Source organism: Sturnira hondurensis, unplaced genomic scaffold (assembly GCF_014824575.4).
Source record: "Sturnira hondurensis isolate 20B ecotype Veracruz unplaced genomic scaffold, ASM1482457v3 Scaffold0005279, whole genome shotgun sequence".
Lineage (NCBI taxonomy): Eukaryota > Metazoa > Chordata > Mammalia > Chiroptera > Phyllostomidae > Sturnira > Sturnira hondurensis.
The window spans coordinates 7,020,177-7,032,688 of NW_028077910.1; the positions used below are offsets into that span (position 1 = coordinate 7,020,177).

The 12,512-nt window shown below is 43.7% G+C and overlaps 1 protein-coding gene across 1 annotated transcript in view; it reads left to right on the forward strand.

Annotated features, from left to right (window-relative positions):
- Positions 1-9,807, forward strand: part of SLC7A14 (solute carrier family 7 member 14) — a 106,543-nt gene extending 96,736 nt beyond the window's left edge. The window contains exon 8 of the mRNA XM_037046538.1: positions 7,636-9,807. Within this exon, the coding sequence (XP_036902433.1) occupies positions 7,636-7,958 (323 nt within the window). The 3' untranslated portion in view covers positions 7,959-9,807. The remainder of the gene's footprint in view (positions 1-7,635) is intronic.
- Positions 9,808-12,512: the final 2,705 nt, after the last annotated feature.

A 12,512-nucleotide genomic window follows, 5' to 3' on the forward strand; every position in this document is an offset into this window, starting at 1 on the left:
AAACCGATACTCCCTGTGTGGGAGGAGGCCACCCTGCAGCCTGGGGCTGGCCAGACGGAGGGCACAGGAGCCCGCAGTTCAACAAGCACCCAGCTGCAAGCTACTAACTGCTTTGGTATCGTGATCTTCGAAGGTTGCGTACGAACCTGTTCGGCCTAGAACAAAGATACATGCACCCCAGAATCACCTGAGTTATTTCTAAAACATTCCATGTCCAGGATCTCCACCTCAGAGATTTTCCCACTGTTGATCTGCTGTGCCCAATACTGGGTATTTCTTTAAGCTCCCTCAGGTCATCATAATGGGTAGCTATGTTTAAAACGATCTAGAATAGTGGATCTCAAAGTGTGCTCCCAGACTAGAACATCAGCATCACCTGGGAACTAGTTAGAAGTGCAATTTGGGGCCCTATCACTACCAAAACAGAATCTCCAAGGGCAGTTTAGCTTTTAACAAGCCCTCCCGGTGGCTCTGGTGCATGCTCACATTTGAAAGCCTCTCATCTGGAGTGAAGAATAAGAAGATATTAACAAGCAAGATGGATAATTTAATTAAAAACCTCCATATTTTTCAAAACTAATTTTTGCATAAAATGTATAAAATATATCCATCCCACAACCCCGAATTGGCTTATAAAACCTTTAATGATCTTATAGAATAAATATCCCACCTTTAAACTTCTGAGTCTCCAAAATGTCAGATTTTTTTCCTCTTAATCTCTATTCATAGTATAGCTTTCCTGGGGAGAACGGTAGAGATATTTTTAAATGGAACTTCTTATGAAACATCAGGTACTTTTTTAAAAAAGATTTATATGGTTAGGCTGAGTCATGACTTGATAATCTTCTTGGATACATTTTTTACGCAACCCTCTCTAAATGAATCTTAATTACAGCGTTTTGCCACAATGTTTTGCTAAGCTTTGACCTTCAGAAGACACGACTCGCAGAACGAAATGAGACACAAGTCTCAACAAGATTGCCCGGCACCTGTTTCTTTTCCTTCAGAAAAGAGAAGTAATTCAATAACAAATGTTTAATGATCCCAACAAAATGAGCACAGAGTGGCCTTCATTCTCTTTTTCTTTTAGCTGATGCAGTTTTTTGAAAAACTCCTCAAGGAGTTGGGCAGAGTCTCAGAGTATAGGAGAGCAGGAGGGACCAGTGAGAACACTGTGTGATGGGATTTTCACAAGCCTCTCTCAGGCCAGCTGTTCCCTATGGGCGATTAATATGAATCCATGATTCATTAGGCGAGTTTGCGAGCCCCCTTAACCTGGGGTCTGCCAAGTTTTCATCTGAAATGTTTTCAGTCCATCTGAGAAAAACCAATTCTTGTTTATAGATTTAGAGACCAGATAGGTCTTGCAATTTGGGCAATGGAGCCCATATATCTTGTACTAAAACATAAATATTCTGAAGAGAAGACACCACTTATGGTCTTTGAGCTATCATCTGAAATCTTATTGGAAATTAACCAAAGTAGCCATTGTGATGAGGGGAAGAGGAGGAAAAGACGGAGACCATGAACTTGGACTCGAGAGGGCACCAAGATAAACAAATTCCTGATGGGATGTCCCATAAATAAGTTTGAAATTCTCCTGTAGGCAGAGGAGAAAACCACTGCACTTTCAACATCAGAAGAGCAAGAAAAAGCAGGAAGGCCAGGCTGTGGATGGCAGCAGGGCCAGTGGGCTCCCAAGAAGGAGGAAGGGTGGAGGTGAATCCTGTAAGGGTCAAGGCTGCCTGCTGGCAGAGGTGCTCTGCAGGACAGGGAGACACACGGGGAGGAAGTGGCAGGGAGATGCCACGGCTCTGCATCCAGGGCAGCTGAGGACGAAGGGAAAGAGGACCATCGCAGAGATGGAGAGCCCTGTAGTGGGGCGTGCAGTGCACCTGGAACACACTTAGAGCCATGAAAGAGTGGGTGTGGGGCTTCTTTCCCCCACTCTGTGTGTGTGTGTAGAGAGAGAGATTCATTCACGTTGTTACTGTGGTTTTAGTTTGCTCACTCTCCTTGCCATCCAGCCTTGCACTGTGGTGATACACCACAGGGTATTTATCCAGTGTCCGTGGACACTGAGCTTGTTTCCAGTCTGGGGCTGTTAGGAACAGAACCTCCGCGAACCTTCCTGTAGGTGTGTTTGGTGACCACACAGACACATTTCTCTCAGGTTTCTGTTGAGTTAGAAGTGGATTGCTGGCTTGAAGTATTGGATTTTTAAATATTCTTTATCAAGATGCATTCTGTCTCATGCCCATTATCCCCCTCAAATAAAATAAGGGCTTCCAGCTCCATTTTGCCAATGGGAAACTGAGACACAAAGTAATGTGGTTTTATGTTAGATTAGTTGCAGGGCCAGGGAGTGAACCTTTCCATCCTGAACCTGCTCTTTCTGGCCACTCCATATTAAACAAACCTTGTTGTTATTACAATCAACAGGACTTGCCGAGGTATTGTAAAAAATAATCAGCAAAGTGGGAGTTGGTGGGGATCACGCTGGATGGGAGGACACCTCATCAGCATCCAGTCTTCATCTCTGCATTGGCAAACGCTGTTTTGGAAAGTCCATCCCAGAGCGGTAAAAATAAAAGAGGCTCAGTTATCTGCAGCGGGCAGGGCTTCCTGCTGGAAAGTGCTCCCCAGGAAGAGGCAGCTCCACCCAGCCTGAGGTCGGCTGGCCCACCTCCTCTGCCCCAAGCACGGAGCTACATGCAGAGAACAGGAAGCTCCTGAAGGGCTCCAGGGATCAAGGGCCTGCCCCTCAACCTGAGTTTGTGCCTGCAGAAGTGGAAATCTGCTGTTGTCTTCTATTTCCAGGTCACCCAGTCTCTTCTCAGGGTTAAGTTTTTGTTCTAGGTTTTCTCCCATATGATCCAGAGGACCCCTCCTCCCACCCCTCTCACTTGTAGGTTTGGGGTCATGTCCTTGACTGTCACAGAGCAGATCAACACAAGTAGAGCAAGCAGGTGTATTGCCAGCTCACGCTGAGGCGCCCCAGCATCTGAAGGCTTGGCATCTCTAAACCTTCCCAAGGCATTTAGGTGGGATAGGAAGAGCCCTCCCTTTAGACTCAAGAGATGTGGGTTTCAGTGCCATTTCAATCACTACAGTTCTTAGCTTTTCTGGGCTGATGGATGAGAAAATGCTTTTTTAAAAAGGGCTTTCTGATCACAAGGTGCTCTACTACAAAAAGAAAGCTCATCCAATGGCTGAAGGCAGGACTCTCCCTCTTGTCTCACCCAAACTTCTCATGGGCACATTTTTCCACCGGGGAACTCTGTCTGGAAAAGAAGCCAAAGCCTTCCTTTAAATATTTCCCTTCGCTGCCAACAGCCTTTCGCAGGACTCAGGGCCATTACCTTTGACCAGGGCTGGCATTCAGCCCATGTGGCCCCAAACAGCATGTTTATTGTAAAAATATTGAACTACCTCTGCTGCTAACTAGCGTCTGCCTGGAGTGCCCCCTCCTACCAGGATTTATCAACTGAAAAAATGACTCTGGCCCAGCAAGGGAGCCCCTAGGACCCTTGTGTGCGTGTGCGTGTGTGTGCATGTGTGTATGTGTGCACCACAGCACAAAATTTGATCCCCTTCTATTTCAAGATCACACCTGCCTTTCATTTATTACAGATATAAAGTATATAATTACAAAGCAATGGATCAAAGTTCTCAAGAAACAGAATTACATATGTAAATAGAGAAATAATATTATTTCTCAATTAGCCATCTTATTTTCGAGGCTTGGTTCCAGATGACTTCTGGCTTATGCCCAAACCAAGTTCACTCTCAGAAATAAAACTTTGCCAGCTTTAGGGTTTACGAAGCAAATATGTACAACCTAAATAACAGTGTGCAAAACTATGTGAAGCAATGAGAGCATCGTCGGAGTAAGCATACAGCCTCACAAGGCAAAGGGTTTCCCCCGCATGCACAACCATTCAGGGAAACTTTAATACTAGCAGATATCAGGTGATGTTAAGGAATTACTAGTTTTTAAACGTATAATGATACTGAGTTTTTTAAAAGGAATCTATTTTAGAAATATGTACATGGAGTGGAAGAGATTTATCTCAAAATGACTTAAAGAGAAGGAGGTAGGGGAGTGGGTCTCAGGGGAGGTTACTGTGTGCACGTGGGGTTCTTTACACTCTTCTCACCACTTACGTGTGCGCACACACACATATATTTGAAATTCTTCCAAATAAAAAGTTAACAAAATTTTCTTCAACCGATCCATACCTAACAGCCACCCCCGGTAGACAGAAGAAATAACAGACAGAAGCACCCAATTAGATGCCGAGACCCAGAGGGAGTCACAGTCCAACCACGAACCACGTGGCTGTGGACCATGCTTTGCTTTGTCCTGTGCCCAGCTTCCTGTCTGTGAAACGCATGTGATCCTAGCCTTAGCCACACACACTCTCGAACAGGCCAGGAGGGGTCTAAACAAGATACCATTTCTCTCACAGTTTGAGCTCCTTGAGATAAAGGAGCAACATAAATGCATCATTATAGAAACTCAGCACCCAGAGGTGTTGTGTGAAGTTCAGTTTAGATGATTCGGGATTCCCGGAATCGCCACAGATTCTTCAGAAACTACCTCATGCTTAGTTTTCTCAGCCCAACGAAAGAAGCAGCAGAAACGAAGCACCCTGCTTCTACACGAGAGGCTGTTAGCAGCTCTGTTAACTCCTCCGACACGAAGCCCTTGTTTATGTGTGACAGATGGTGGCACATGTTTCTGTCTTCCCTCTCTCCCTCCCTCTCTCTTCCCTCCCTCACTTCGTTTGCTCCCTTCTGTTTCTTTGTCCCCCTCCATTTTTCTTTTCTCTGAACCTTCTCTGCTTCCCACCACTTTTCCTGAACTGACTCCAGGGCTGCGAGAGGAGTGAAGGCAGATAGAAAGCCAAGACCTAGAAGAATGCCGACTATTCCAGCAGGCTGCACACACACACACTTCTTGGTTCGCAGCACTCATATTTGAAATGTGTTTTTGAAGACAGAGTGACACACCTTTGAAACTGTAGGGGGCTCAGAGAAAACATTAAAAGGCCCATAAATATTTATGTGGCAGGTTTCCAGGGGTTGCTTTCCCAAAGTAACCACAGTCAACTCATTCTCTCACACACACATTCGTTCTGGGTTCAGCCACTCCCAAAAAACAAACGTAAACCAAACCTCTTACTGAATATTTACTGCAACAAGTATAGTCTATCAACCAGCCATGGGAGGGGAGGCGTGAAGGACTGGACATGTAAGAGCCTTTTCTAGGTTCATACGGAATGCTGGTTCTGCCTCTCCCAGACCCAGGGATGTGATTTAGTCTTTCCCAGCCTCTGTCTCTTCTTCCGTCAAATGAAGGTATTCAAATAACTAGATGATCTATACACTCTGAATGTCTATCGTTTTATGAGCAATCACACCAACACTTTTAGAGAATTCCCAAAAGTATCAATCTACCTGCACTCCAATACCTGTGGAAGGTAGGGGATAGTCTGTTGGAATAGATTGTCAAACCAGCGCTTGAATGAGGCAAGGAGGGCCAGGGGAGTTAGAGAGTGCGTGAAAAGAAATAACATGGCATTCAGTTCAGTAGGGAAATAAATAAGGTTGGAGAAGGGGATCAGAGTGGAAAAAACTGATATAGTAGACAACAAGCAGTAGTAGGAGGCAAGATTTGGCACCTGCTTGGATGTCTGGGGGGAAAATAGAAAAAAAAAGCAAACTTGAGCAAAGGAGGAATGTGCCTCCTTTGTCAGGATTCAATTCCACTTTGTCTCCTGAAATGTATTCTCAGGTCTCAGAGGCATTCTCCTTTATTAAGAGATTTGAGGCTTCATGCTACCCAAGGGTAGTAACTATCCCCCATGGCCACCCACACCCCAAGCAAGAAAAAGTAAAAATCCCTGCTCAGAAAAATAAAGTCAGGATTTGAGAAGTAATAGCTACATCTGCAAATGATTAACTAGGGGATTTATTACCAATTAGGACTATAAATCTCTGCTTACTTTGGCTTCTGAAAAGTTGATTTCACGGGGTTTGTGGGGGTCATTTGAGACAAGTAAGAAGAAATCCAAGCTTAAATAGACACACTTCAAATGCAAAAGGGAGCTACAATTCTCAAGCACCAGAGCAGAAAGCAGGCTTGACCTTGCTGTTCTAAGCAAAGAGTCTAGCAGACGCCTGCAGGCTTAGCAAAGTCAAAGGAACTAGTGCCACTCAGAAGAGGATGTCAGGGCCTGGAAGTTTACATAACCGAGGGGTCCCCAACAGCCAGGCCATAACATGGCCATAGTTAGAGGTGGAATATATGCACCAGGAGCTCTGTGCTCCTGATCTCAGAGGTTCTCAGACTTGGCTAACCAATGGAATCGCCTGTGGAGCTTTAAAACTCATACCTCGGCTTGGGTCACACTGCAGACCAGTTAAATCAGATTCTTTAGGGGCGGTGCTTAGCTATTGGGGCAGTGCTTAGATATCAGAGTAGTTCAGAAACCCCCCAGGTTACCCTCAGGTGCAGCTGTGGTTGAAAACTTCTGCTTAACTGGTATCATTCTCACACCCGCCCCATGGGATAGGTACAACAACTCTTGTGGTTTTACAGAAGAGAAAACTAAGGCAAAAGAGGCTAAGTAAACCACACAGTTAATAGTGGTGGAAGCAGGATTTGAATCCACAGCTCTCACTCTTAATCATCATGCCCTAATAACCTCCCACGGCTATGGTTCTCAGTTTTCTAGATAGAAAATGGGGGCTTTCAAAGTATTTGATATATTATTTCAAAAAACTCTAATAGCAGTGAAGTGTTAATGTTACATATTAACTAGGGAGACAAGTTTCTTTCCTTTGCTTGGAGTAATATTAAAACAAAGAGTTGCACTAGATAGTTCATGCTTATTAGGAATTCTCATTCATTCATTTGTTCCAGAAGTATTAAGTACCAGTTTTCTGCAGAGTCTACAAAATAGAACCTCACTATGCAGGTAATCAATCATGAAACAGCTAAGGGCCCTAACAGTGGCGTGGACTAGACACTCTGAGAGGCCACACAGAAGGGAGTGGACAGCCCTGCGTGGCAGTAAGACATTATGTGTTTGGTGAGTGAAACACGGCAAGGGAAGTCGCAGGGCAATATGTGCATGTTGCTAAGTGGCAAAATAAACGATGAAGGCTAACACAAGGTAAGAATGTTGGGAATACACTGTTGCTGATCCATAAATGTTTAACCCAAGGTAAAAGAAAATGCTGATTCCTGGCTGGCACCTACACCTCAGAATGTAATGAGCTGGATGTCAACAGGGGAGGTGGAGACTGGGGTGACCTAGAGAACCCATATCTTGTCTAACCTGTCAGCTAGTTCTTACCTCCAGGCTTAAGTTATCAGATAGGAATGTGGATGCGGTGTTGTCAGACTTTCTGACGTTTTTAGGGGAAGCTATAAATGTGGGTTGCTTAATGCAAAATAGACCGATTTTTAAATGGCCTCTGACTTTGTCTCTTCCAAACATGGTGTAGACCAAAGAAAGCACATCTACCACCAGCTCTGTTTGCCCACTGAGAGGGATCGCCCTACTCATCTGATGGGTCTCAACCAGCTGCTTATTATTCACCTGTGCCTTTCCCCTCCTGCAGGTATGCTCATTTACTTTGGGTATGGCATCTGGAACAGCACCTTGGAAATCAGCGCCCGAGAAGAGGCCCTACACCAAAGCACGTACCAGCGCTACGACGTGGATGACCCCTTCTCCGTGGAGGAGGGTTTCTCCTACGCCACAGAGGGTGAGAGCCAGGAGAACTGGGGCGGGCCGGCTGAAGACAAAGGCTTCTATTACCAACAGATGTCAGATGTGAAGGAAAACACCCGGACAAGTAGCAAAGCGAAGAGCAAAAGCAAACACAAACAGAACTCGGAGGCCCTGATTGCAAATGATGAGTTAGATTACTCTCCAGAGTAGGAGTAAACACACAAGAAATATGTAGAAATGGTGGTGATTTATTTTCAGTAACTTTACCTTTGGGCTAGAAGATGAAAACGTGTTTTGCCTCTCACTTCAAAAGTCCAGTCTTCCCCCCAAGTCTGTCCCCAATCATAGCCTGTCATTTGCTACTTTTGCTCTTCAGGTCTGTGAAAGGGTTTAACCTGGGTCTCCTTACTGGTCCCCTTGTGGGGAAAAAAAAGAAAACCTAAACAAAAAGGTACAAGAAATTCTATCTTAGGTGTAACCATCAGAGCTGATGGCAGCAAATGTTTCTTAGGCCTTTGCTTTGCTGGTTGAATCTTTTTGCTTCTTACTGATACTCCAAGGAGCAAGGAGAAACCTTCTTGGACCCCACTGAGGCTGCAGCCCCTGGTGGAGATGTGCCAAATCAGGTGGGTGTGGGCACAGGCAGCCTTCCAGCCCCTGAGACCACAGGGCAAAGCCCTGTGCTCAGCATGCAGGCTGGCAGCTGCTCCCAGGCCGGGGTGGGCAGGTGGCCTTGGCACTTCCTCAGCACTCGACCTTCTGTCCTGAAGTCTCACAAAAACAAATCCATGGAAAAGATGCATGTGTCTCTTTATTCACCAATGTTCTCATAGTCTGCAAACTGTAACTTGAGGATCCAGCAAAGTTCAGAGACTTGGAGACCATTCTCCCTAAGGTCTCAGATTCACCAGAAAGCAGTCACGCAGACCCAGTCATGTGGTGAGAAGCACCATCAAAGTTCTACTAAATGCCCAGGAAAAAATAGAATAACCATCTCTTGTAGTGAAGGCCAGAAGGGCATTGGCAGACATTAACTCTCTGTCAAGCCTTCTCTTACACCAGGCTCTAAGCTCCTGCTGACATGATGGAAGGGGCAAAGTTGGGGCATGATTTCAGGGCGCTAATATGCCTTGAAGAAGGAGGCTGTTTGTTTTATACTCAGATAAAATCTTTACAAGGAGAAGTGACCCAGCCACTGAGATCACATTGCAAATTCTATGTCAGATTTCTAAAATTATGAATTCTGGAATTTTTTGAGATATGCCCCCAGTTGATTGGTGGGCGCTACTCTGAAAACAGAAAGGTTGAAGCACAGCTTCTTAGGTAATTGCATTCCATGAGATCACATTTCACTTCTGAACCTTATTCTCCGGAGGTAGCTCACCTCTGGACATGTATTTTTCCTGCTATTTCCCAGAGCAGTTTCACTGAGGCCCGGAGAAATATCTACCTGGTAGGCTCTACATCTGGTCCGTCAGAGAGGCTCTGAAAGGAATCTCTGAAACAAGCTAGGTGAGACCATGTGGCCCAGGAAAAAACTCACGATCTGTAAATTCTACTCTTGTGTGACAGGGATTTCAGTGCCTCATGGAGGAAGGTACACAAGCGCGTGAAGGCACAAGTCGGGCCAAGCTAAAGTCTTTGGGAGAATTTCCTGAAAGGGGGCAAAATACCAAATTCCTTATTCCCCCTCTTGTGGATCTAGCACTATGCCAAAAAGTTTCCAGAATACATCAGCAAATGTTTCAGTCTATTCTTTCTTAGAGGTTGAGGCGAGAGCCATCTTGGCGTGCTGTAAGATTATGAACAGGGAGCAGAAGTCCGTTTTCTCCCCTCAGCTCACCCTGATTGACAATATACCAAGTGCTGAGTGATGGGAATGCAAGAAGAATGGCATCTGGCCTTGGAGGCTCACGGTCCAGGAAATACAAGAAGCACCAAAGTCTGGTAACTGTAGATAAAACAGCCGAACATGGCAGGTCCCTGTGGTTGGTGCACAGAGCTTCAATGTAGTATTTTTTTTAAAAGGTCAGCTGAAACTACATTTTAATAGGCTTTTAAGTAAATTACATATCATACCCGTAGCCAACATTATGTCACTTAAATTCAAATTACTACTATATTCTAGATCTTTTTCATGCTTCTATATTAATTGTATACAACTCTGGTTTCTGAGATCATTTGTCATTTTAATGTAATGCTTGGCAATGCTGTATTTGTCTCTCTCCTAAACTTAACCATAAAGATACAGCACCTGGCCTGTAAACTATATCCTTGGGGATTAATTGTAAATGAGTTATTGGTATTTTCTGCAAGAATGAAGTTTTGAACTGGTTTTAGAACTCAACAAATCTTCCTAGTTTAAATATAACCTCTTAAAGCTCGAGATATATCCAGATAGATAGGGTGGGACTATATCTGTTAAAAATGTTCAAAGGAAAATATTATGCAAAATAATAAAATCTTAATGTGGGTGAAAGAGCTTCCTTTCACTAGAAAGATTTAGGTATTAAAGTCTGGCAGCAGCTGTAGGCAATTCCTGGAGAACGAGAAGAGAGAACACAAGCATTTGGTAAATACCATTGCTATTGACTCCATGAAGATGCCATGAACCACTCTCATTTCAGGGGTCACTTCTTCCGCCCAGTAGCTCTATAATTTTTTAAGCTTTGATCTCTTTATTTCTCTCAAATTGATTAGTTATCTTTCTAGTAAACTTGTTTTTCTTTTTCAAACATTAGTCAATCTAATAGAAAAAGTTTTAAAGGTAAATAGACATACTTTCCCTCATGTTTCCGAGCCTTTGTGAAAGAGTCCCAGATTCCACAATGCAGTTTTCAAATATCGACAATCACTAGAATGACTTTATTAGTGTTTCCCAACAATTTTCCTAAGACCACATTTGTGAACCCACATGAAAACATCCCCTTGTAAATAATTCCCACATAAAATTAGCCCCCTTAAAAGAAGTCCAAGGAAAACCTGCATTTTCTTAAATTCTTATCTATAGCAAGAGCTCTTCCATTGAGTTTGTATCATGTGAATTTGTAGTTCGAAACCAATTATTTGATTTTTTTCATTGTTGTCATTTATTGTTACTCTATTTCATCTCAAAAGGATCTGAGGTAGCTATTACAATACATGTAATACCCGAAATAATTAAGAGAGGAGCTGGGGGCAAATAAAAAGGATAAGACAAATCTAGAACTGTGCTAAGTAATCAAATGCAGAACCTTTTTTTAAAGATTTATTTATTTTTAGAGAGAAAGGAAGGGAGGGAGAAAGAGAGGGAGAAAAACATTGATTGATTGCCTCACATCCCCAACTGGCCTGAAACCCAGGCATATGCCCTGACAGAGAATTGAACCTGTAACCTTTCAGTTCACAGGCTGACACTCAATCCACTGAGCCATACCAGCCAGGGCAGAACCTTGATATGCAATACTAATTTCCAATGAGGGGCAGCTTGAAAGACAATAAAATTGTTGGTAGTGACAGGAAGTACTCCTGTATGATATGAATAAATCTCCCCTCATAAGGACAGAGAATTGCAATAGCATAGATCACTGAAACCCACAGATAAGCTTCAGACCTGGCTTTTACCAGGTACATGTGCCTGTCATATTTGGATGTTTCATAAATATCTGATGATTGAGCAAATGGCTAGGTGGACACATGGATGAATGAAAGGAAAATGAAATACATTTATTTAATACATTTCTATGGAGTGCTTATTATGTGCTATGGCATAAGAAATAGGGGAAACAGAATATATAAATAAAGAACAATAGTGAAGATGACAGGTGAGATGGAGGAGTTATAATGTGCAGTGGGGGTTCAGATATGAAAAAGACCTCCTTCCATTGGAAAGACCATAGAGAATGCAGCCCTTGTGTTGGGGCTTGTGGAATGGGCAGGATTTTGCCAGGTAGAAGTGGAAGAAAGGCTTGCAGAGTGGAAGATCGGCATGAGTAAGGTATAGACTCCAGCTGATGGTTGTCTCTTAACTAGTAAGTTGTACTGTGCCTCCTTCAAGGGAAAGCAAGAAGCCAGTTTGGCAAGAGCTCATGATTTATGCATGATTTGTGTATGAAACATAAGAAATCATGCTGAGAAGGCAGGTTAGGGCTCACCCACAGATAGACGTGAAAGTAGAACTGAGCTGGCTGACTCTGCTTGGGTGGGGAGGCACTGGGGAAATGATGAAAGTATGAATCAGGGAGATTTGAACTGTAAGAAGCCGGGGCAGTGACTCCCTCTGCCTATGCAAGGAGCTAACAAATCACATACACACTCCAAGCTGACCTAACATACTAAAAGGAAAAAATATTCATACTTAAAGCATTAACCTAGGAGAAGTTTGGGCATCTAACACGTGGACAGATAACACAAAGTTATTTGCAGCTACTTTAAAATTCTCAACAATAAGTTTAAACAACCAAACCTAACAAGTTTTTATTTCTATCTTATCCACACAGTAAAACCTCAGCTCAAGATTTACTCAGCTTGAGCGCAAGGAGTTTGAGAACTGGCCTAAAGAACTAAAGTGTTCTGCAATTGCCTTTCCCACCAGGTTTTACCAGGGTCCAGAGACGTCAGTGGAAGCCCATGGAGGGTCAGCCACAGGTTTACCTATCTTGTATCTCAGACTGGAATGTCGTGTTGAGTGGAGAGGTCAGATATCAAGAAATGAGTTTGAAGTCAGAGCTGAGGTCAGCACACTGAGTCTAGGCAGCCGGCTAGACTGGATTCACTCTTGGATTT